Consider the following 19,408-nt stretch of genomic DNA (forward strand, 5'->3'; position numbering starts at 1 on the left):
CTGTCCCAATGTGGGCGATGGGGCTCTCTGTCCCGATGTGGGCGATGGGGCGCTCTGTCCCGATGTGGGCGATGGGGCTCTCTGTCCCGATGTGGGCGATGGGGCGCTCTGTCCCGATGTGGGCGATGGGGCGTTCTGTCCCGATGTGGGCGATGGGGCTCTCTGTCCCGATGTGGGCGATGGGGCGCTCTGTCCCGATGTGGGCGATGGGGCTCTCTGTCCCAATGTGGGCGATGGGGCTCTCTGTCCCGATGTGGGCGATGGGGCGCTCTGTCCCGATGTGGGCGATGGGGCGTTCTGTCCCGATGTGGGCGATGGGGCGCTCTGTCCCGATGTGGGCGATGGGGCGTTCTGTCCCGATGTGGGCGATGGGGCGTTCTGTCCCGATGTGGGCGATGGGGCTCTCTGTCCCGATGTGGGCGATGGGGCGTTCTGTCCCGATGTGGGCGATGGGGCGCTCTGTCCCGATGTGGGCGATGGGGCGTTCTGTCCCGATGTGGGCGATGGGGCGTTCTGTCCCGATGTGGGCGATGGGGCGCTCTGTCCCGATGTGGGCGATGGGGCGTTCTGTCCCGATGTGGGCGATGGGACGCTCTGTCCTGATGTGGCGATTGGGCGCTCTGTCCCGATGTGGGCGAAGGGGCTCTCTGTCCCGATGTGGCCGATGGGGCGCTCTGTCCGGATGTGGGTGATGGGGCGCTCTGTCCCGATGTGGGCAATGGGGCGCACTGTCCCGATGTGGGCGATGGGGCGCTCTGTCCCGATGTGGGCGATGGGGCGCTCTGTCCCGATGTGGCCGATGGGGCGCTCTGTCCCGATGTGGGTGATGGGGCGCTTTGTCCCGATGCGGGCGATGGGGCGCTCTGTCCCGATGTGGGCGCTCTGTCGCGATGTGGGCGATGGGACGCTCTGTCCCGATGTGGGCGATGGGGCGCTCTGTCCCGATGTGGGTGATGGGGCGCTTTGTCCCGATGCGGGCGATGGGGCGCTCTGTCCCGATGGGGCGCTCTGTCCCGATGTGGGCGATGGGACGCTCTGTCCTGATGTGGGCGATGGGGCGCTCTGTCCCAATGTGGGCGATGGGGCGCTCTGTCCCGATGTGGGCGATGGGGCGCTCTGTCCCGATGTGGGCGATGGGGCGCTCTGTCCCAATGTGGGCGATGGGACGCTCTGTCCCGATGTGGGTGATGGGGCGCTCTGTCCCGATGTGGGCGATGGTGCGCTCTGTCCCGATGTGGGCGATGGGGCGCTCTGTCCCCATGTGGGTGATGGGGCGCTCTGTCCCGATGTGGGCGATGGGGCGCTCTGCCCCCATGTGGGCGATGGGGCGCTCTGTCCCGATGTGGGCGATGGGGCGCTCTGTCCCGATGTGGGCGATGGGGCGCTCTGTCCCGATGTGGGCGATGGGGCGCTCTGTACCGATGTGGGCGATGGGGCGCTCTGTCCCGATGTGGGTGATGGGGCTCTCTGTCCCGTTGTCGCCGATGGGGCGCTCTGTCCCGATGGGGGCGATGGGGCGCTCTGTCCCGATGTGGGCGATGGGGCGCTCTGTCCCGATGGGGCGCTCTGTCCCGATGTGGGCGATGGGGCGCTCTGTCCCGATGTGGGCGATGGGGCGCTCTGTCCCGATGTGGGCGATGGGGCGTTCTGTCCCGATGTGGGCGATGGGGCGCTCTGTCCCGATGTGGGCGAAGGGGCTCTCTGTCCCGATGTGGGCGATGGGGCGCTCTGTGCCGATGTGGGCGATGGGGCGTTCTGTCCCGATGTGGGCGATGGGGCGCTCTGTCCCGATATGGGCGAAGGGGCTCTCTGTCCCGATGTGGGCGATGGGGCGCTCTGTCCCGATGTGGGCGATGGGGCGCTCTGTCCCGATGTGGGCGATGGGACGCTCTGTCCTGATGTGGGCGATTGGGCGCTCTGTCCCGATGTGGGCGATGGGGCGCTCTGTCCCGATGTGGCCGATGGGGCGCTCTGTCCGGATGTGGGTGATGGGGCGCTCTGTCCCGATGTGGGCAATGGGGCGCACTGTCCCGATGTGGGCGATGGGGCGCTCTGTCCCGATGTGGGCGATGGGGCGCACTGTCCCGATGTGGGCGATGGGGCGCTCTGTCCCGATGTGGGCGATGGGGCGCTCTGTCCCGATGTGGGCGATGGGGCGCTCTGTCCCGATGTGGGTGATGGGGCGCTCTGCCCCGATGTGGGCGCTCTGTCGCGATGTGGGCGATGGGGCGCTCTGTCCCGATGTGGGCGATGGGGCGCTCTGTCCCGATGTGGGCGATGGGGCGCTCTGTCCCGATGTGGGCGATGGGGCGTTCTGTCCCGATGTGGGCGATGGGGCGCTCTGTCCCGATGTGGGCGATGGGACGCTCTGTCCTGATGTGGGCGATTGGGCGCTCTGTCCCGATGTGGGCGAAGGGGCTCTCTGTCCCGATGTGGCCGATGGGGCGCTCTGTCCGGATGTGGGTGATGGGGCGCTCTGTCCCGATGTGGGCAATGGGGCGCACTGTCCCGATGTGGGCGATGGGGCGCTCTGTCCCGATGTGGGCGATGGGGCGCTCTGTCCCGATGTGGGCGATGGGGCGCTCTGTCCCGATGTGGGTGATGGGGCGCTTTGTCCCGATGCGGGCGATTGGGCGCTCTGTCCCGATGTGGGCGATGGGGCGCTCTGTCCCGATGCGGGCGATTGGGCGCTCTGTCCCGATGTGGGCGATGGGGCGCTCTGTCCCGATGTGGGTGATGGGACGCTCTGTCCCGATGTGGGTGATGGGGCGCTCTGTCCCGATGTGGCCGATGGGGCGCTCTGTCCCAATGTGGGCGATGGGGCGCTCTGTCCCGATTGGGAGCTCTGTCCCGATGTGGGCGATGGGGCGCTCTGTCCCGATGTGGGCGATGGGACGCTCTGTCCCGATGTGGGCGATGGGGCGCTCTGTCCCGATGTGGGCGATGGCACGCTCTGTCCCGATGTGGGCGATGGGGCGCTCTGTCCCGATGTGGGCGATGGGACGCTCTGTCCCGATGTGGGCGATGGGGCGCTCTGTCCCGATGTGGGCGATGGGGCGCTCTGTCCCGATGGGGCGCTCTGTCCCGATGTGGGCGATGGGGCGCTCTGTCCCGATGGGGCGCTCTGTCCCGATGTGGGCGATGGGGCGCTCTGTCCCGATGTGGGCGATGGGGCGCTCTGTCCCGATGGGGCGCTCTGTCCCGATGTGGGCGATGGGGCGCTCTGTCCCGATGGGGCGCTCTGTCCCGATGTTGGCGATGGGGCGCTCTGTCCCGATGTGGGCGATGGGACGCTCTGTCCCGATGTGGGCGATGGGGCGCTCTGTCCCGATGTGGGCGATGGGGCGCTCTGTCCCGATGTGGGCGATGGGGCGCTCTGTCCCGATGTGGGCGATGGGGCGCTCTGTCCCGATGTGGACGATGGGGCACTCTGTCCCGATGTGGGCGATGGGGCGCTCTGTCCCGATGTGGGCGATGGGGCGCTCTGTCCCGATGTGGGTGATGGGCGCTCTGTCCCGATGTGGGTGATGGGGCGCTCTGTCCCGATGTGGGTGATGGGGCGCTCTGTCCCGATGTGCGTGATGGGCGCTCTGTCCCGATGTGGGTGATGGGGCGCTCTGTCCCGATGTGGGTGATGGGGCGCTCTGTCCCGATGTGGGCGATGGGGCGCTCTGTCCCGATGTGGGCGATGGGGCGCTCTGTCCCGATGTGGGCGATGGGGCGCTCTGTCCCGATGTGGGCGATGGGGCGCTCTGTCCCGATGTGGGCGATGGGGCTCTCTGTCCCGATGTGGGCGATGGGGCGCTCTGTCCCGATGTGGGCGTTGGGGCGCTCTGTCCCGATGTGGGCGATGGGGCGTTCTGTCCCGATGTGGGCGATGGGGCGTTCTGTCCCGATGTGGGCGATGGGGCTCTCTGTCCCGATGTGGGCGATGGGGCGTTCTGTCCCGATGTGGGCGATGGGGCGCTCTGTCCCGATGTGGGCGATGGGGCGTTCTGTCCCGATGTGGGCGATGGGGCGTTCTGTCCCGATGTGGGCGATGGGGCGCTCTGTCCCGATGTGGGCGATGGGGCGTTCTGTCCCGATGTGGGCGATGGGACGCTCTGTCCTGATGTGGCGATTGGGCGCTCTGTCCCGATGTGGGCGAAGGGGCTCTCTGTCCCGATGTGGCCGATGGGGCGCTCTGTCCGGATGTGGGTGATGGGGCGCTCTGTCCCGATGTGGGCAATGGGGCGCACTGTCCCGATGTGGGCGATGGGGCGCTCTGTCCCGATGTGGGCGATGGGGCGCTCTGTCCCGATGTGGCCGATGGGGCGCTCTGTCCCGATGTGGGTGATGGGGCGCTTTGTCCCGATGCGGGCGATGGGGCGCTCTGTCCCGATGTGGGCGCTCTGTCGCGATGTGGGCGATGGGACGCTCTGTCCCGATGTGGGCGATGGGGCGCTCTGTCCCGATGTGGGTGATGGGGCGCTTTGTCCCGATGCGGGCGATGGGGCGCTCTGTCCCGATGGGGCGCTCTGTCCCGATGTGGGCGATGGGACGCTCTGTCCCGATGTGGGCGATGGGGCGCTCTGTCCCAATGTGGGCGATGGGGCGCTCTGTCCCGATGTGGGCGATGGGGCGCTCTGTCCCGATGTGGGCGATGGGGCGCTCTGTCCCAATGTGGGCGATGGGACGCTCTGTCCCGATGTGGGTGATGGGGCGCTCTGTCCCGATGTGGGCGATGGTGCGCTCTGTCCCGATGTGGGCGATGGGGCGCTCTGTCCCCATGTGGGTGATGGGGCGCTCTGTCCCGATGTGGGCGATGGGGCGCTCTGCCCCCATGTGGGCGATGGGGCGCTCTGTCCCGATGTGGGCGATGGGGCGCTCTGTCCCGATGTGGGCGATGGGGCGCTCTGTCCCGATGTGGGCGATGGGGCGCTCTGTACCGATGTGGGCGATGGGGCGCTCTGTCCCGATGTGGGTGATGGGGCTCTCTGTCCCGTTGTCGCCGATGGGGCGCTCTGTCCCGATGGGGGCGATGGGGCGCTCTGTCCCGATGTGGGCGATGGGGCGCTCTGTCCCGATGGGGCGCTCTGTCCCGATGTGGGCGATGGGGCGCTCTGTCCCGATGTGGGCGATGGGGCGCTCTGTCCCGATGTGGGCGATGGGGCGTTCTGTCCCGATGTGGGCGATGGGGCGCTCTGTCCCGATGTGGGCGAAGGGGCTCTCTGTCCCGATGTGGGCGATGGGGCGCTCTGTGCCGATGTGGGCGATGGGGCGTTCTGTCCCGATGTGGGCGATGGGGCGCTCTGTCCCGATATGGGCGAAGGGGCTCTCTGTCCCGATGTGGGCGATGGGGCGCTCTGTCCCGATGTGGGCGATGGGGCGCTCTGTCCCGATGTGGGCGATGGGACGCTCTGTCCTGATGTGGGCGATTGGGCGCTCTGTCCCGATGTGGGCGATGGGGCGCTCTGTCCCGATGTGGCCGATGGGGCGCTCTGTCCGGATGTGGGTGATGGGGCGCTCTGTCCCGATGTGGGCAATGGGGCGCACTGTCCCGATGTGGGCGATGGGGCGCTCTGTCCCGATGTGGGCGATGGGGCGCACTGTCCCGATGTGGGCGATGGGGCGCTCTGTCCCGATGTGGGCGATGGGGCGCTCTGTCCCGATGTGGGCGATGGGGCGCTCTGTCCCGATGTGGGTGATGGGGCGCTCTGCCCCGATGTGGGCGCTCTGTCGCGATGTGGGCGATGGGGCGCTCTGTCCCGATGTGGGCGATGGGCCGCTCTGTCCCGATGTGGGCGATGGGGCGCTCTGTCCCGATGTGGGCGATGGGGCGTTCTGTCCCGATGTGGGCGATGGGGCGCTCTGTCCCGATGTGGGCGATGGGACGCTCTGTCCTGATGTGGGCGATTGGGCGCTCTGTCCCGATGTGGGCGAAGGGGCTCTCTGTCCCGATGTGGCCGATGGGGCGCTCTGTCCGGATGTGGGTGATGGGGCGCTCTGTCCCGATGTGGGCAATGGGGCGCACTGTCCCGATGTGGGCGATGGGGCGCTCTGTCCCGATGTGGGCGATGGGGCGCTCTGTCCCGATGTGGGCGATGGGGCGCTCTGTCCCGATGTGGGTGATGGGGCGCTTTGTCCCGATGCGGGCGATTGGGCGCTCTGTCCCGATGTGGGCGATGGGGCGCTCTGTCCCGATGCGGGCGATTGGGCGCTCTGTCCCGATGTGGGCGATGGGGCGCTCTGTCCCGATGTGGGTGATGGGACGCTCTGTCCCGATGTGGGTGATGGGGCGCTCTGTCCCGATGTGGCCGATGGGGCGCTCTGTCCCAATGTGGGCGATGGGGCGCTCTGTCCCGATTGGGAGCTCTGTCCCGATGTGGGCGATGGGGCGCTCTGTCCCGATGTGGGCGATGGGACGCTCTGTCCCGATGTGGGCGATGGGGCGCTCTGTCCCGATGTGGGCGATGGCACGCTCTGTCCCGATGTGGGCGATGGGGCGCTCTGTCCCGATGTGGGCGATGGGACGCTCTGTCCCGATGTGGGCGATGGGGCGCTCTGTCCCGATGGGGCGCTCTGTCCCGATGTGGGCGATGGGGCGCTCTGTCCCGATGGGGCGCTCTGTCCCGATGTGGGCGATGGGGCGCTCTGTCCCGATGGGGCGCTCTGTCCCGATGTGGGCGATGGGGCGCTCTGTCCCGATGTGGGCGATGGGGCGCTCTGTCCCGATGTGGGCGATGGGGCGCTCTGTCCCGATGGGGCGCTCTGTCCCGATGTGGGCGATGGGGCGCTCTGTCCCGATGGGGCGCTCTGTCCCGATGTTGGCGATGGGGCGCTCTGTCCCGATGTGGGCGATGGGACGCTCTGTCCCGATGTGGGCGATGGGGCGCTCTGTCCCGATGTGGGCGATGGGGCGCTCTGTCCCGATGTGGGCGATGGGGCGCTCTGTCCCGATGTGGGCGATGGGGCGCTCTGTCCCGATGTGGACGATGGGGCACTCTGTCCCGATGTGGGCGATGGGGCGCTCTGTCCCGATGTGGGCGATGGGGCGCTCTGTCCCGATGTGGGTGATGGGCGCTCTGTCCCGATGTGGGTGATGGGGCGCTCTGTCCCGATGTGGGTGATGGGGCGCTCTGTCCCGATGTGGGTGATGGGCGCTCTGTCCCGATGTGGGTGATGGGGCGCTCTGTCCCGATGTGGGTGATGGGGCGCTCTGTCCCGATGTGGGCGATGGGGCGCTCTGTCCCGATGTGGGCGATGGGGCGCTCTGTCCCGATGTGGGCGATGGGGCGCTCTGTCCCGATGTGGGCGATGGGGCGCTCTGTCCCGATGTGGGCGATGGGGCTCTCTGTCCCGATGTGGGCGATGGGGCGCTCTGTCCCGATGTGGGCGTTGGGGCGCTCTGTCCCGATGTGGGCGTTGGGGCGCTCTGTCCCGGTCTCGCCAATGGGGTGCTCTGTCCCGATGTGGGCGATGGGGCGCTCTGTCCTGATGTAAGCGATGGGGCGCTCTGTCCCGATGTGGGTGATGGGACGCTCTGTCCCGATGTGGGCGATGGGGCGCTCTGTCCCGTTGTGGGCGATGGGGCGCTCTGTCCCGATGTGGGCGATGGGGCGCTCTGTCCCGATGTGGGCGATGGGGCGCTCTGTCCCGATGTGGGTGATGGGACGCTCTGTCCCGATGTGGGCGATGGGGCGCTCTGTCCCGATGTGGCCGATGGGACGCTCTGTCCCGATGTGGGCGATGGGGCGCTCTGTCCCGGTCTCGGCGATGGGGCGCTCTGTCCCGATGTGGGCGATGGGGCGCTCTGTCCCGATGTGGGCGATGGGATCCTCTGTCCCGATGTGGGTGATGGGGCGCTCTGTCCCGATGTGGGCGATGGGGCGCTCTGTCCCGATGTGGGCGATGGGGCGCTCTGTCATGATGTGGGCGATGGGGCGCTCTGTCCCGATGTGGGCGATGGGATCCTCTGTCCCGATGTGGGCGATGGGGCGCTCTGTCCCGATGTGGGCGATGGGGCGCTCTGTCCCGATGTGGGCGATGGGGCGCTCTGTCATGATGTGGGCGATGGGGCGCTCTGTCCCGATGTGGGCGATGGGATCCTCTGTCCCGATGTGGGCGATGGGGCGCTCTGTCCCGATGTGGGCGATGGGACGCTCTGTCCCGATGTGGGCGATGGGGCGCTCTGTCCCGATGTGGGCGAAGGGGCTCTCTGTCCCGATGTGGGCGATGGGGCGCTCTGTCCTGATGTGGGTGATGGGGCTCTCTGTCCCGATGTGGGCGATGGGATCCTCTGTCCCGATGTGGGTGATGGGGCGCTCTGTCCCGGTCTCGCCGATGGGGCGCTCTGTCCCGATGAGGGCAATGGGACGCTCTGTCCCGATGTGGGCGATGGGGCGCTCTGTCCCGATGTGGGCGATGGGGCGCTCTGTCCCAATGTGGGCGATGGGGCGTTCTGTCCCGGTCTCGCCGATGGGGCGCTCTGTCCCGATGTGGGCGATGGGGCGCTCTGTCCCAATGTGGGCGATGGGGCGTTCTGTCCCGGTCTCGCCGATGGGGCGCTCTGTCCCGGTCTCGCCGATGGGGCGCTCTGTCCCGATGTGGGCGATGGGGCGCTCTGTCCCGGTCTCGCCGATGGGGCGTTCTGTCCCGGTCTCGCCGATGGGACGCTCTGTCCCGATGTGGGCGATGGGGCGCTATCTCCCGATGTGGGCGATGGGGCGTTCTGTCCCGGTCTCGCTGATGGGACGCTCTGTCCCGATGTGGGCGAAGGGGCGCTCTGTCCCGATGTGGCCGATGGGGCGCTCTGTCCCGATGTGGGCGATTGGGCGCTCTGTCCCGATGTGGGTGATGGGCGCTCTGTCCCGGTGTGGGCGATGAGACGCCCTGTCCCGTTGTGGGCGATGGGGCGCTCTGTCCCGATGTGGGCGATGGGGCGCTCTGTCCCGATGTGGGCGATGGGGCGCTCTGTCCCGGTCTCGGCGATGGGGCGCTCTGTCCCGATGTGGGCGATGGGGCGCTCTGTCCCGATGTGGGTGATGGGACGCTCTGTCCCGATGTGGGCGATGGGGCGCTCTGTCCCGATGTGGGTGATGGGGCGCTCTGTCCCGATGTGGGCGATGGGGCGCTCTGTCCCGGTGTGGGCGATGAGACGCCCTGTCCCGTTGTGGGCGATGGGGCGCTCTGTCCCGATGTGGGCGATGGGGCGCTCTGTCCCGATGTGGGCGATGGGGCGCTCTGTCCCGATGTGGGCGATGGGGCGCTCTGTCCCGGTGTGGGCGATGAGACGCTCTGTCCCGATGTGGGCGATGGGGCGCTCTGTCCCGATGTGGGCGATGGGGCGCTCTGTCCCGGTGTGGGCGATGAGACGCTCTGTCCCGATGTGGGCGATGGGGCGCTCTGTCCCGGTGTGGGCGATGAGACGCTCTGTCCCGATGTGGGCGATGGGGCGCTCTGTCCCGATGTGGGCGATGGGGCGCTCTGTCCCGGTGTGGGCGATGAGACGCTCTGTCCCGATGTGGGTGATGGGGCGCTCTGTCCCGATGTGGGCGATGGGGCGCTCTGTCCCGATGTGGGCGATGGGGCGCTCTGTCCCGATGTGGGCGATGGGGCGCTCTGTCCCGATGTGGGCGATGGGGCGCTCTGTCCCGATGTGGGCGATGGGGCGCTCTGTCCCGATGTGGGCGATGGGGCGCTCTGTCCCGATGTGGGCGATGGGGCGCTCTGTCCCGATGTGGGCGATGGGATCCTCTGTCGCGATGTGGGTGATGGGGCGCTCTGTCCCGATGTGGGTGATGGGGCGCTCTGTCCCGATGTGGGCGATGGGGCGCTCTGTCCCGATGTGGGCGATGGGATCCTCTGTCCCGATGTGGGCGATGGGGCGCTCTGTCCCGATGGGGCGCTCTGTCCCGATGTGGGCGATGGGGCGCTCTGTCCCGATGGGGCGCTCTGTCCCGATGTTGGCGATGGGGCGCTCTGTCCCGATGTGGGCGATGGGACGCTCTGTCCCGATGTGGGCGATGGGGCGCTCTGTCCCGATGTGGGCGATGGGGCGCTCTGTCCCGATGTGGGCGATGGGGCGCTCTGTCCCGATGTGGGCGATGGGGCGCTCTGTCCCGATGTGGACGATGGGGCACTCTGTCCCGATGTGGGCGATGGGGCGCTCTGTCCCGATGTGGGCGATGGGGCGCTCTGTCCCGATGTGGGTGATGGGCGCTCTGTCCCGATGTGGGTGATGGGGCGCTCTGTCCCGATGTGGGTGATGGGGCGCTCTGTCCCGATGTGGGTGATGGGCGCTCTGTCCCGATGTGGGTGATGGGGCGCTCTGTCCCGATGTGGGTGATGGGGCGCTCTGTCCCGATGTGGGCGATGGGGCGCTCTGTCCCGATGTGGGCGATGGGGCGCTCTGTCCCGATGTGGGCGATGGGGCGCTCTGTCCCGATGTGGGCGATGGGGCGCTCTGTCCCGATGTGGGCGATGGGGCTCTCTGTCCCGATGTGGGCGATGGGGTGCTCTGTCCCGATGTGGGCGTTGGGGCGCTCTGTCCCGATGTGGGCGTTGGGGCGCTCTGTCCCGGTCTCGCCAATGGGGTGCTCTGTCCCGATGTGGGCGATGGGGCGCTCTGTCCTGATGTAAGCGATGGGGCGCTCTGTCCCGATGTGGGTGATGGGACGCTCTGTCCCGATGTGGGCGATGGGGCGCTCTGTCCCGTTGTGGGCGATGGGGCGCTCTGTCCCGATGTGGGCGATGGGGCGCTCTGTCCCGATGTGGGCGATGGGGCGCTCTGTCCCGATGTGGGTGATGGGACGCTCTGTCCCGATGTGGGCGATGGGGCGCTCTGTCCCGATGTGGCCGATGGGACGCTCTGTCCCGATGTGGGCGATGGGGCGCTCTGTCCCGGTCTCGGCGATGGGGCGCTCTGTCCCGATGTGGGCGATGGGGCGCTCTGTCCCGATGTGGGCGATGGGATCCTCTGTCCCGATGTGGGTGATGGGGCGCTCTGTCCCGATGTGGGCGATGGGGCGCTCTGTCCCGATGTGGGCGATGGGGCGCTCTGTCATGATGTGGGCGATGGGGCGCTCTGTCCCGATGTGGGCGATGGGATCCTCTGTCCCGATGTGGGCGATGGGGCGCTCTGTCCCGATGTGGGCGATGGGGCGCTCTGTCCCGATGTGGGCGATGGGGCGCTCTGTCATGATGTGGGCGATGGGGCGCTCTGTCCCGATGTGGGCGATGGGATCCTCTGTCCCGATGTGGGCGATGGGGCGCTCTGTCCCGATGTGGGCGATGGGACGCTCTGTCCCGATGTGGGCGATGGGGCGCTCTGTCCCGATGTGGGCGAAGGGGCTCTCTGTCCCGATGTGGGCGATGGGGCGCTCTGTCCTGATGTGGGTGATGGGGCTCTCTGTCCCGATGTGGGCGATGGGATCCTCTGTCCCGATGTGGGTGATGGGGCGCTCTGTCCCGGTCTCGCCGATGGGGCGCTCTGTCCCGATGAGGGCAATGGGACGCTCTGTCCCGATGTGGGCGATGGGGCGCTCTGTCCCGATGTGGGCGATGGGGCGCTCTGTCCCAATGTGGGCGATGGGGCGTTCTGTCCCGGTCTCGCCGATGGGGCGCTCTGTCCCGATGTGGGCGATGGGGCGCTCTGTCCCAATGTGGGCGATGGGGCGTTCTGTCCCGGTCTCGCCGATGGGGCGCTCTGTCCTGGTCTCGCCGATGGGGCGCTCTGTCCCGATGTGGGCGATGGGGCGCTCTGTCCCGGTCTCGCCGATGGGGCGTTCTGTCCCGGTCTCGCCGATGGGACGCTCTGTCCCGATGTGGGCGATGGGGCGCTATCTCCCGATGTGGGCGATGGGGCGTTCTGTCCCGGTCTCGCCGATGGGACGCTCTGTCCCGATGTGGGCGAAGGGGCGCTCTGTCCCGATGTGGCCGATGGGGCGCTCTGTCCCGATGTGGGCGATTGGGCGCTCTGTCCCGATGTGGGTGATGGGCGCTCTGTCCCGGTGTGGGCGATGAGACGCCCTGTCCCGTTGTGGGCGATGGGGCGCTCTGTCCCGATGTGGGCGATGGGGCGCTCTGTCCCGATGTGGGCGATGGGGCGCTCTGTCCCGGTCTCGGCGATGGGGCGCTCTGTCCCGATGTGGGCGATGGGGCGCTCTGTCCCGATGTGGGTGATGGGACGCTCTGTCCCGATGTGGGCGATGGGGCGCTCTGTCCCGATGTGGGTGATGGGGCGCTCTGTCCCGATGTGGGCGATGGGGCGCTCTGTCCCGGTGTGGGCGATGAGACGCCCTGTCCCGTTGTGGGCGATGGGGCGCTCTGTCCCGATGTGGGCGATGGGGCGCTCTGTCCCGATGTGGGCGATGGGGCGCTCTGTCCCGATGTGGGCGATGGGGCGCTCTGTGCCGGTGTGGGCGATGAGACGCTCTGTCCCGATGTGGGCGATGGGGCGCTCTGTCCCGATGTGGGCGATGGGGCGCTCTGTCCCGGTGTGGGCGATGAGACGCTCTGTCCCGATGTGGGCGATGGGGCGCTCTGTCCCGGTGTGGGCGATGAGACGCTCTGTCCCGATGTGGGCGATGGGGCGCTCTGTCCCGATGTGGGCGATGGGGCGCTCTGTCCCGGTGTGGGCGATGAGACGCTCTGTCCCGATGTGGGTGATGGGGCGCTCTGTCCCGATGTGGGCGATGGGGCGCTCTGTCCCGATGTGGGCGATGGGGCGCTCTGTCCCGATGTGGGCGATGGGGCGCTCTGTCCCGATGTGGGCGATGGGGCGCTCTGTCCCGATGTGGGCGATGGGGCGCTCTGTCCCGATGTGGGCGATGGGGCGCTCTGTCCCGATGTGGGCGATGGGATCCTCTGTCGCGATGTGGGTGATGGGGCGCTCTGTCCCGATGTGGGTGATGGGGCGCTCTGTCCCGATGTGGGCGATGGGGCGCTCTGTCCCGATGTGGGCGATGGGATCCTCTGTCCCGATGTGGGCGATGGGGCGCTCTGTCCCGATGTGGGCGATGGGACGCTCTGTCCCGATGTGGGCGATGGGGCGCTCTGTCCCGATGTGGGCGATGGGGCGCTCTGTCCCGGTGTGGGCGATGAGACGCCCTGTCCCGTTGTGGGCGATGGGGCGCTCTGTCCCGATGTGGGCGATGGGGCGCTCTGTCCCGGTCTCGGCGATGGGGCGCTCTGTCCCGATGTGGGCGATGGGGCGCTCTGTCCCGATGTGGGCGATGGGGCGCTCTGTCCCGATGTGGGTGATGGGACGCTCTGTCCCGATGTGGGCGATGGGGCGCTCTGTCCCGATGTGGGTGATGGGGCGCTCTGTCCCGATGTGGGCGATGGGGCGCTCTGTCCCGATGTGGGCGATGGGGCGCTCTGTCCCGATGTGGGCGATGGGGCGCTCTGTCCCGATGTGGGCGATGGGGCGCTCTGTCCCGATGTGGGCGATGGGGCGCTCTGTCCCGATGTGGGCGATGGGGCGCTCTGTCCCGATGTGGGCGATGGGGCGCTCTGTCCCGATGTGCGCGATGGGGCGCTCTGTCCCGATGTGGGCGATGGGATCCTCTGTCCCGATGTGGGCGATGGGGCGCTCTGTCCCGATGTGGGCGATGGGGCGCTCTGTCGCGATGTGGGTGATGGGGCGCTCTGTCCCGATGTGGGTGATGGGGCGCTCTGTCCCGATGTGGGCGATGGGGCGCTCTGTCCCGATGTGGGCGATGGGATCCTCTGTCCCGATGTGGGCGATGGGGCGCTCTGTCCCGATGTGGGCGATGGGGCGCTCTGTCCCGATGTGGGCGATGGGGCGCTCTGTCCCGATGTGGGCGATGGGGCGCTCTGTCCCGATGTGGGCGATGGGGCGCTCTGTCCCGATGTGGGCGATGGGGCGCTCTGTCCCGATGTGGGCGATGGGGCGCTCTGTTCCGATGTGGGCGATGGGGCGCTCTGTCCCGATGTGGGCGATGGGACGCTCTGTCCCGATGTGGGCGATGGGACGCTCTGTCCCGATGTGGGCGATGGGGCGCTCTGTCCCGATGTGGGTGATGGGGCGCTCTGTCCCGATGTGGGCGATGGGGCGCTCTGTCCCGATGTGGGCGATGGGATCCTCTGTCCCGATGTGGGCGATGGGGCGCTCTGTCCCGATGTGGGTGATGGGGCGCTCTGTCCCGATGTGGGCGATGGGGCGCTCTGTCCCGATGTGGGCGATGGGATCCTCTGTCCCGATGTGGGCGATGGGGCGCTCTGTCCCGATGTGGGCGATGGGGCGCTCTGTCCCGATGTGGGCGATGGGATCCTCTGTCCCGATGTGGGCGATGGGGCGCTCTGTCCCGATGTGGGTGATGGGGCGCTCTGTCCCGATGTGGGCGATGGGGTACTCTGTCCCGATGTGGGCGATGGGATCCTCTGTCCCGATGTGGGCGATGGGGCGCTCTGTCCCGATGTGGGCGATGGGGCGCTCTGTCCCGATGTGGGCGATGGGGCGCTCTGTCCCGATGTGGGCGATGGGGCGCTCTGTCCCGATGTGGGCGATGGGGCGCTCTGTCCCGATGTGGGCGATGGGGCGCTCTGTCCCGATGTGGGCGATGGGGCGCTCTGTCCCGATGTGGGCGATGGGGCGCTCTGTCCCGATGTGGGCGATGGGGCGCTCTGTCCCGATGTGGGCGATGGGGCGCTCTGTTCCGATGTGGGCGATGGGGCGCTCTGTCCCGATGTGGGCGATGGGGCGCTCTGTCCCGATGTGGGCGATGGGGCGCTCTGTCCCGATGTGGGCGATGGGGCGCTCTGTCCCGATGTGGGCGATGGGGCGCTCTGTCCCGATGTGGGCGATGGGGCGCTCTGTCCCGATGTGGGCGATGGGGCGCTCTGTCCCGATGTGGGCGATGGGACGCTCTGTCCCAATGTGGGCGATGGGGCGCTCTGTCCCGATGTGGGCGATGGGATCCTCTGTCCCGATGTGGGCGATGGGGCGCTCTGTCCCGATGTGGGCGATGGGGCGCTCTGTCCCGATGTGGGCGATGGGGCGCTCTGTCCCGGTCTCGGCGATGGGGCGCTCTGTCGCGATGTGGGCGATGGGGCGCTCTGTCCCGATGTGGGCGATGGGGCGCTCTGTCCCGATGTGGGCGATGGGGCGCTCTGTCCCAATGTGGGCGATGGGGCGCTCTGTCCCGGTCTCGCCGATGGGGCGCTCTGTCCCGATGAGGGCAATGGGACGCTCTGTCCCGATGTGGGCGATGGGGCGCTCTGTCCCGATGTGGGCGATGGGGCGCTCTGTCCCAATGTGGGCGATGGGGCGTTCTGTCCCGGTCTCGCCGATGGGGCGCTCTGTCCCGATGTGGGCGATGGGGCGCTCTGTCCCAATGTGGGCGATGGGGCGTTCTGTCCCGGTCTCGCCGATGGGGCGTTCTGTCCCGGTCTCGCCGATGGGGCGTTCTGTCCCGGTCTCGCCGATGGGACGCTCTGTCCCGATGTGGGCGATGGGGCGCTATCTCCCGATGTGGGCGATGGGGCGTTCTGTCCCGGTCTCGCCGATGGGACGCTCTGTCCCGATGTGGGCGATGGGATCCTCTGTCCCGATGTGGGCGATGGGATCCTCTGTCCCGATGTTGGCGATGGGGCGCTCTGTCCCGATGTGGGCGATGGGGCGCTCTGTCCCGATGTGGGCGATGGGGCGCTCTGTCCCGATGTGGGCGATGGGGCGCTCTGTCCCGATGTGGGCGATGGGGCGCTCTGTCCCGATGTGGGCGATGGGGCGCTCTGTCCCGATGTGGGCGATGGGGCGCTCTGTCCCGATGTGGGCGATGGGGCGCTCTGTCCCGATGTGGGCGATGGGGCGCTCTGTCCCGATGTGGGCGATGGGGCGCTCTGTCCTGGTCTCGCCGATGGGGCGCTCTGTCCCGATGTGGGCGATGGGGCGCTCTGTCCCGATGTGGGCGATGGGGCGGACTGATACAACTGCAGGGTGTTGGAGGAATGGTTTTGCCGAGTGCTGCTGTTGCCTCTCCGAAGTCATCGGCCTGAAGGTTGAGGATTTGTTTGTTGCCTCTTCTCCTGCTTCTGTGACCTGGACCGAGAAAAGATGGAGGCTGTGTGATGTGTTGCCCTGACGTTGGGTCAGAGACGAGGGGATCCGGCCTTTCCTCCAGTGCACCCTGCATCTTGTGACTGGGAACTGCGGGGGTTGGGGGGAGAGAACGAGGCTGAGTGGAGTCCTTGATGAGGGTGTTGCAGGAATATTGCTCTGCTGCTCTGGCTTCGTGTCGTTGCTGCCTGTTTCCTGTCCAACACCGATATGGTTTTCTTTGTGAAACTTTGCAAACATTGCGAGCTGCTGTTTTCTACAGCCTGGAAAATAGACGGGGAAGAAAGGAGACTTTGCTGCTGTCTGTTTCTGAACAAGGGGAAAGGGAGCTCTTTCTCTCTCCTTGCTCTCACTTTCTTTGCTGAGAGACTTCCTCAGGGATCTGCAGGATCCTGAGGAAGGTCAAGTCACCAAGGTCACTTTCAGGGGGTGCATTAAAAAGAAACACTCGAGTTATAATGCGGGTTCCTCGCGAGCTCCTCCCGGGTCCCGGGCCAGAGGGAGGCGGTGGGGCAGATTCCAGAAAAAACTCCAGCAACAGCTCCGGGATTGTGGCCTCAAGACAGCGGTTTGGACAAAGGAGGAAGGGGGCTTTCCCAACCACTACCTGGCAAGAACCCAAGGAGCAGGGAGCTGCTGCTCTTCCCCACATGGGGAGACCGTTGTTTCCCTCCCCCCCGCCACCCGGGCTGTTTCCTCGCTCGCGTTGCTCCGCTCCAGAATTTGCGGCTGGGAAAAAGCACCCTCCGGTTTGGGGTTCGTCACCTCACCAGCGCCACCTTCAGGGTCAGCGCAGAAATGTCGCCAGGTCCGACATCCGAGAACGAGACATAAACAGCCTGGGGCGCTGCTGGGTAATGGCGGGGCGACACGTGACGGCAGCACGCGAGGCGGTATTCCGGGGCGGGGCGACACGTGACGGCAGCACGCGAGGCGGTATTCCGGGGCGTGGGTCAGGCGTGACGGCAGCACGCGAGGCGGTATTCCGGGGCGTTGGGTCAGGGGTAACGGCAGCACGCGAGGTGGTATTCCGGGGCGTGGGTCAGGCATGGCGGCAGCACGCGAGGCGATATTCCGGGGCATGGGTCAGGCGTGGCGGCAGCACGCGAGGCGGTATTCCGGGGCGTGGGTCAGGCGTGGCGGCAGCACGCGAGGCGATATTCCGGGGCGTTGTGTCAAGGGTAACAGCAGCACGCGAGGCGGTATTCCGGGGCGTGGATCAGGGGTAACGGCAGCACGCGAGGCGGTATTCCGGGGCGTGGATCAGGGGTAACGGCAGCACGCGAGGCGGTATTCCGGGGCGTGGGTCAGGGGTAACGGCAGCACGCGAGGCGGTATTCCGGGGCGTGGGTCAGGGGTAACGGCAGCACGCGAGGCGGTATTTCCGGGGTGCGGGTTAGGGGTAACGCCACCAGCAGAGGTGTGTGTAGGTACTGGCCTGCCCCCCCCCCACCTGCCCCCCCACAGGGGGTCAGTTACAAGGCCAGTGGAGGGAGAGGGGGAGGCACTAGCTGTGGGGACCTTGGCACGCCTCCCACGGACCAGAAGACAAGGTAGGTGGTACCCCTGAAGGGAACACAAAGTCTAGAACCTCCTCCCAGGCCAGGCTAACAAAGGCATGGTGCTGGAAGGAGAAGATATGTTTGAGAGTGGGGTCTCTGAGGCCGAGCGGGAGCGGCAGCACCCAGGACCATACTGCCCCCAGGAGGTGGAGGTGGGGGAGGAGAATCTCCTTGGGGATGAAGGGCGGGATATTGGAGAAGTAAATCTCTCTGCGGTGGCCTCCAGTGTGTCCACTGGCAGGTAGGTCCTGCCCACAGGGAGCACCTTTTCCAGGGCGAGGGGGACTGGCCACTCAGCTCTCAGGGAGAAGATGGCTTTGCCGTACACCTTCGAGGGGGCAACCACTTCGGCCGTTACATGGACACAGGCCTCGATCGACATGTTGGGGTGGGCGTAGCACTTCAGCCAAGTCTGTGCCTCAGTAACCAAAATGGTGGCAGGGCCATGGGAGCAGTGTGGGTCTTGGAGGCCACTCCTAGGTAGGTGGCGTTAGAGGTTCCGGCCCCCACCATCGGCAGCATTGCCGCCATTCTGGTCAGTGCTACACCCACTTGATGGGAGTTGGGTGATTGGTGGATGATAAGGGGAGAGCGAGGGGTTAGTGGAGCTCCCCCCTGCCACCATTGTGGTAATCTTAAGGGGTGGGGGATTGGGAAAAAGGGAGAGGGAAAGAGTATCTGAGGGAGGAGAGAGGAGGTAGGGACAGGAGGGTGAGTGACAGGAGGGTGAGGGACAGGAGGGTGAGGGACAGGAAGGTGAGGGACAGGAAGGTGAGGGACAGGAAGGTGAGGGACAGGAGGGTGAGGGACAGGGGGTTGAGGAACAGGAGGGTGAGGGACAGGAAGGTGAGGGACAGGAAGGTGAGGGACAGGAGGGTGAGGGACAGGAGGGTGAGGCACAAGAGGTTGAGGCACAGGAGGGTGAGGGACAGGAGGGTGAGGGACAGGAGGGTGAGGGACAGGAGGGTGAGGGACAAGAGGGTGAGGGACAAGAGGGTGAGGCACAGGGGTGAGGCACAGGACGGTGAGGGACAAGAGGGTGAGGGACAGGAGGGTGAGGGACAGGGGTGAGGCACAGGAGTGTGAGGGACAAGAGGGTGAGGCACAGGAGGGTGAGGCACAGGAGGGTGAGAGACAAGAGGGTGAGGGACAGGAGGGTGAGGGACAGGAGGTAGGGACAGGATGGTGAGGGACAGGAGGTAGGGACAGGAGGGTGAGGGACAGGAGGTAGGGACAGGAGGGTGAGGGACAGGAGGTAGGGACAGGAGGGTGAGGCACAGGAGGGTGAGGGACAGGAGGGTGAGGCACAGGAGGGTGAGGGACAGGAGGTAGGGACAGGAGGGTGAGGGGCAGGAGGGTGAGGGACAGGAGGGTGAGGGACAGGAGGGTGAGGGACAGGAGGGTGAGGAACAGGAGGGTGAGGGACAGGAGGTAGGGACAGGAGGGTGAGGGACAGGAGGGTGAGGGACAGGAGGGTGAGGGACAGGAGGGTGAGGGACAAGAGGGTGAGGGACAGGGGTGAGGCACAGGAGGTAGGGACAGGAGAGTGAGGCACAGGAGGGTGACGGACAGGAGGTAGGGACAGGAGGGTGAGGGACAGGAGGTAGGGACAGGAGGGTGAGGGACAGGAGGTAGGGACAGGAGGGTGAGGGACAGGAGGTAGGGACAGGAGGGTGAGGCACAGGAGGGTGAGGGACAGGAGGGTGAGAGACAGGAGGGTGAGGCACAGGAGGGTGAGGCACAGGAGGGTGAGGCACAGGAGGGTGAGGCACAGGAGGGTGAGAGA

General features: G+C 67.3%; 2 protein-coding genes across 4 annotated transcripts in view; both read right to left on the reverse strand.

The window, feature by feature from the left end:
- Positions 1 to 19,408, reverse strand: part of LOC140395746 (glutamine-rich protein 2-like) — a 342,552-nt gene that overhangs the window by 95,890 nt on the left and 227,254 nt on the right. The gene's annotated exons all lie outside the window — the stretch shown is intronic.
- LOC140395760 (uncharacterized) overlaps positions 1 to 19,408 on the reverse strand; it is a 31,754-nt gene that overhangs the window by 11,952 nt on the left and 394 nt on the right. Inside the window, exons 2-10 of the mRNA XM_072483915.1 lie at positions 15,193 to 15,438; positions 13,978 to 14,007; positions 11,657 to 11,929; positions 9,886 to 9,960; positions 8,923 to 9,006; positions 8,519 to 8,791; positions 8,303 to 8,332; positions 6,460 to 6,822; positions 6,253 to 6,381 (exon numbers count right to left, since the gene is read on the reverse strand). Of these exons, the coding sequence (XP_072340016.1) occupies positions 6,253 to 6,381; positions 6,460 to 6,822; positions 8,303 to 8,332; positions 8,519 to 8,791; positions 8,923 to 9,006; positions 9,886 to 9,960; positions 11,657 to 11,929; positions 13,978 to 14,007; positions 15,193 to 15,438 (1,503 nt within the window). The remainder of the gene's footprint in view (positions 1 to 6,252; positions 6,382 to 6,459; positions 6,823 to 8,302; positions 8,333 to 8,518; positions 8,792 to 8,922; positions 9,007 to 9,885; positions 9,961 to 11,656; positions 11,930 to 13,977; positions 14,008 to 15,192; positions 15,439 to 19,408) is intronic.

Source organism: Scyliorhinus torazame, chromosome 18 (genome assembly GCF_047496885.1).
Source record: "Scyliorhinus torazame isolate Kashiwa2021f chromosome 18, sScyTor2.1, whole genome shotgun sequence".
Lineage (NCBI taxonomy): Eukaryota > Metazoa > Chordata > Chondrichthyes > Carcharhiniformes > Scyliorhinidae > Scyliorhinus > Scyliorhinus torazame.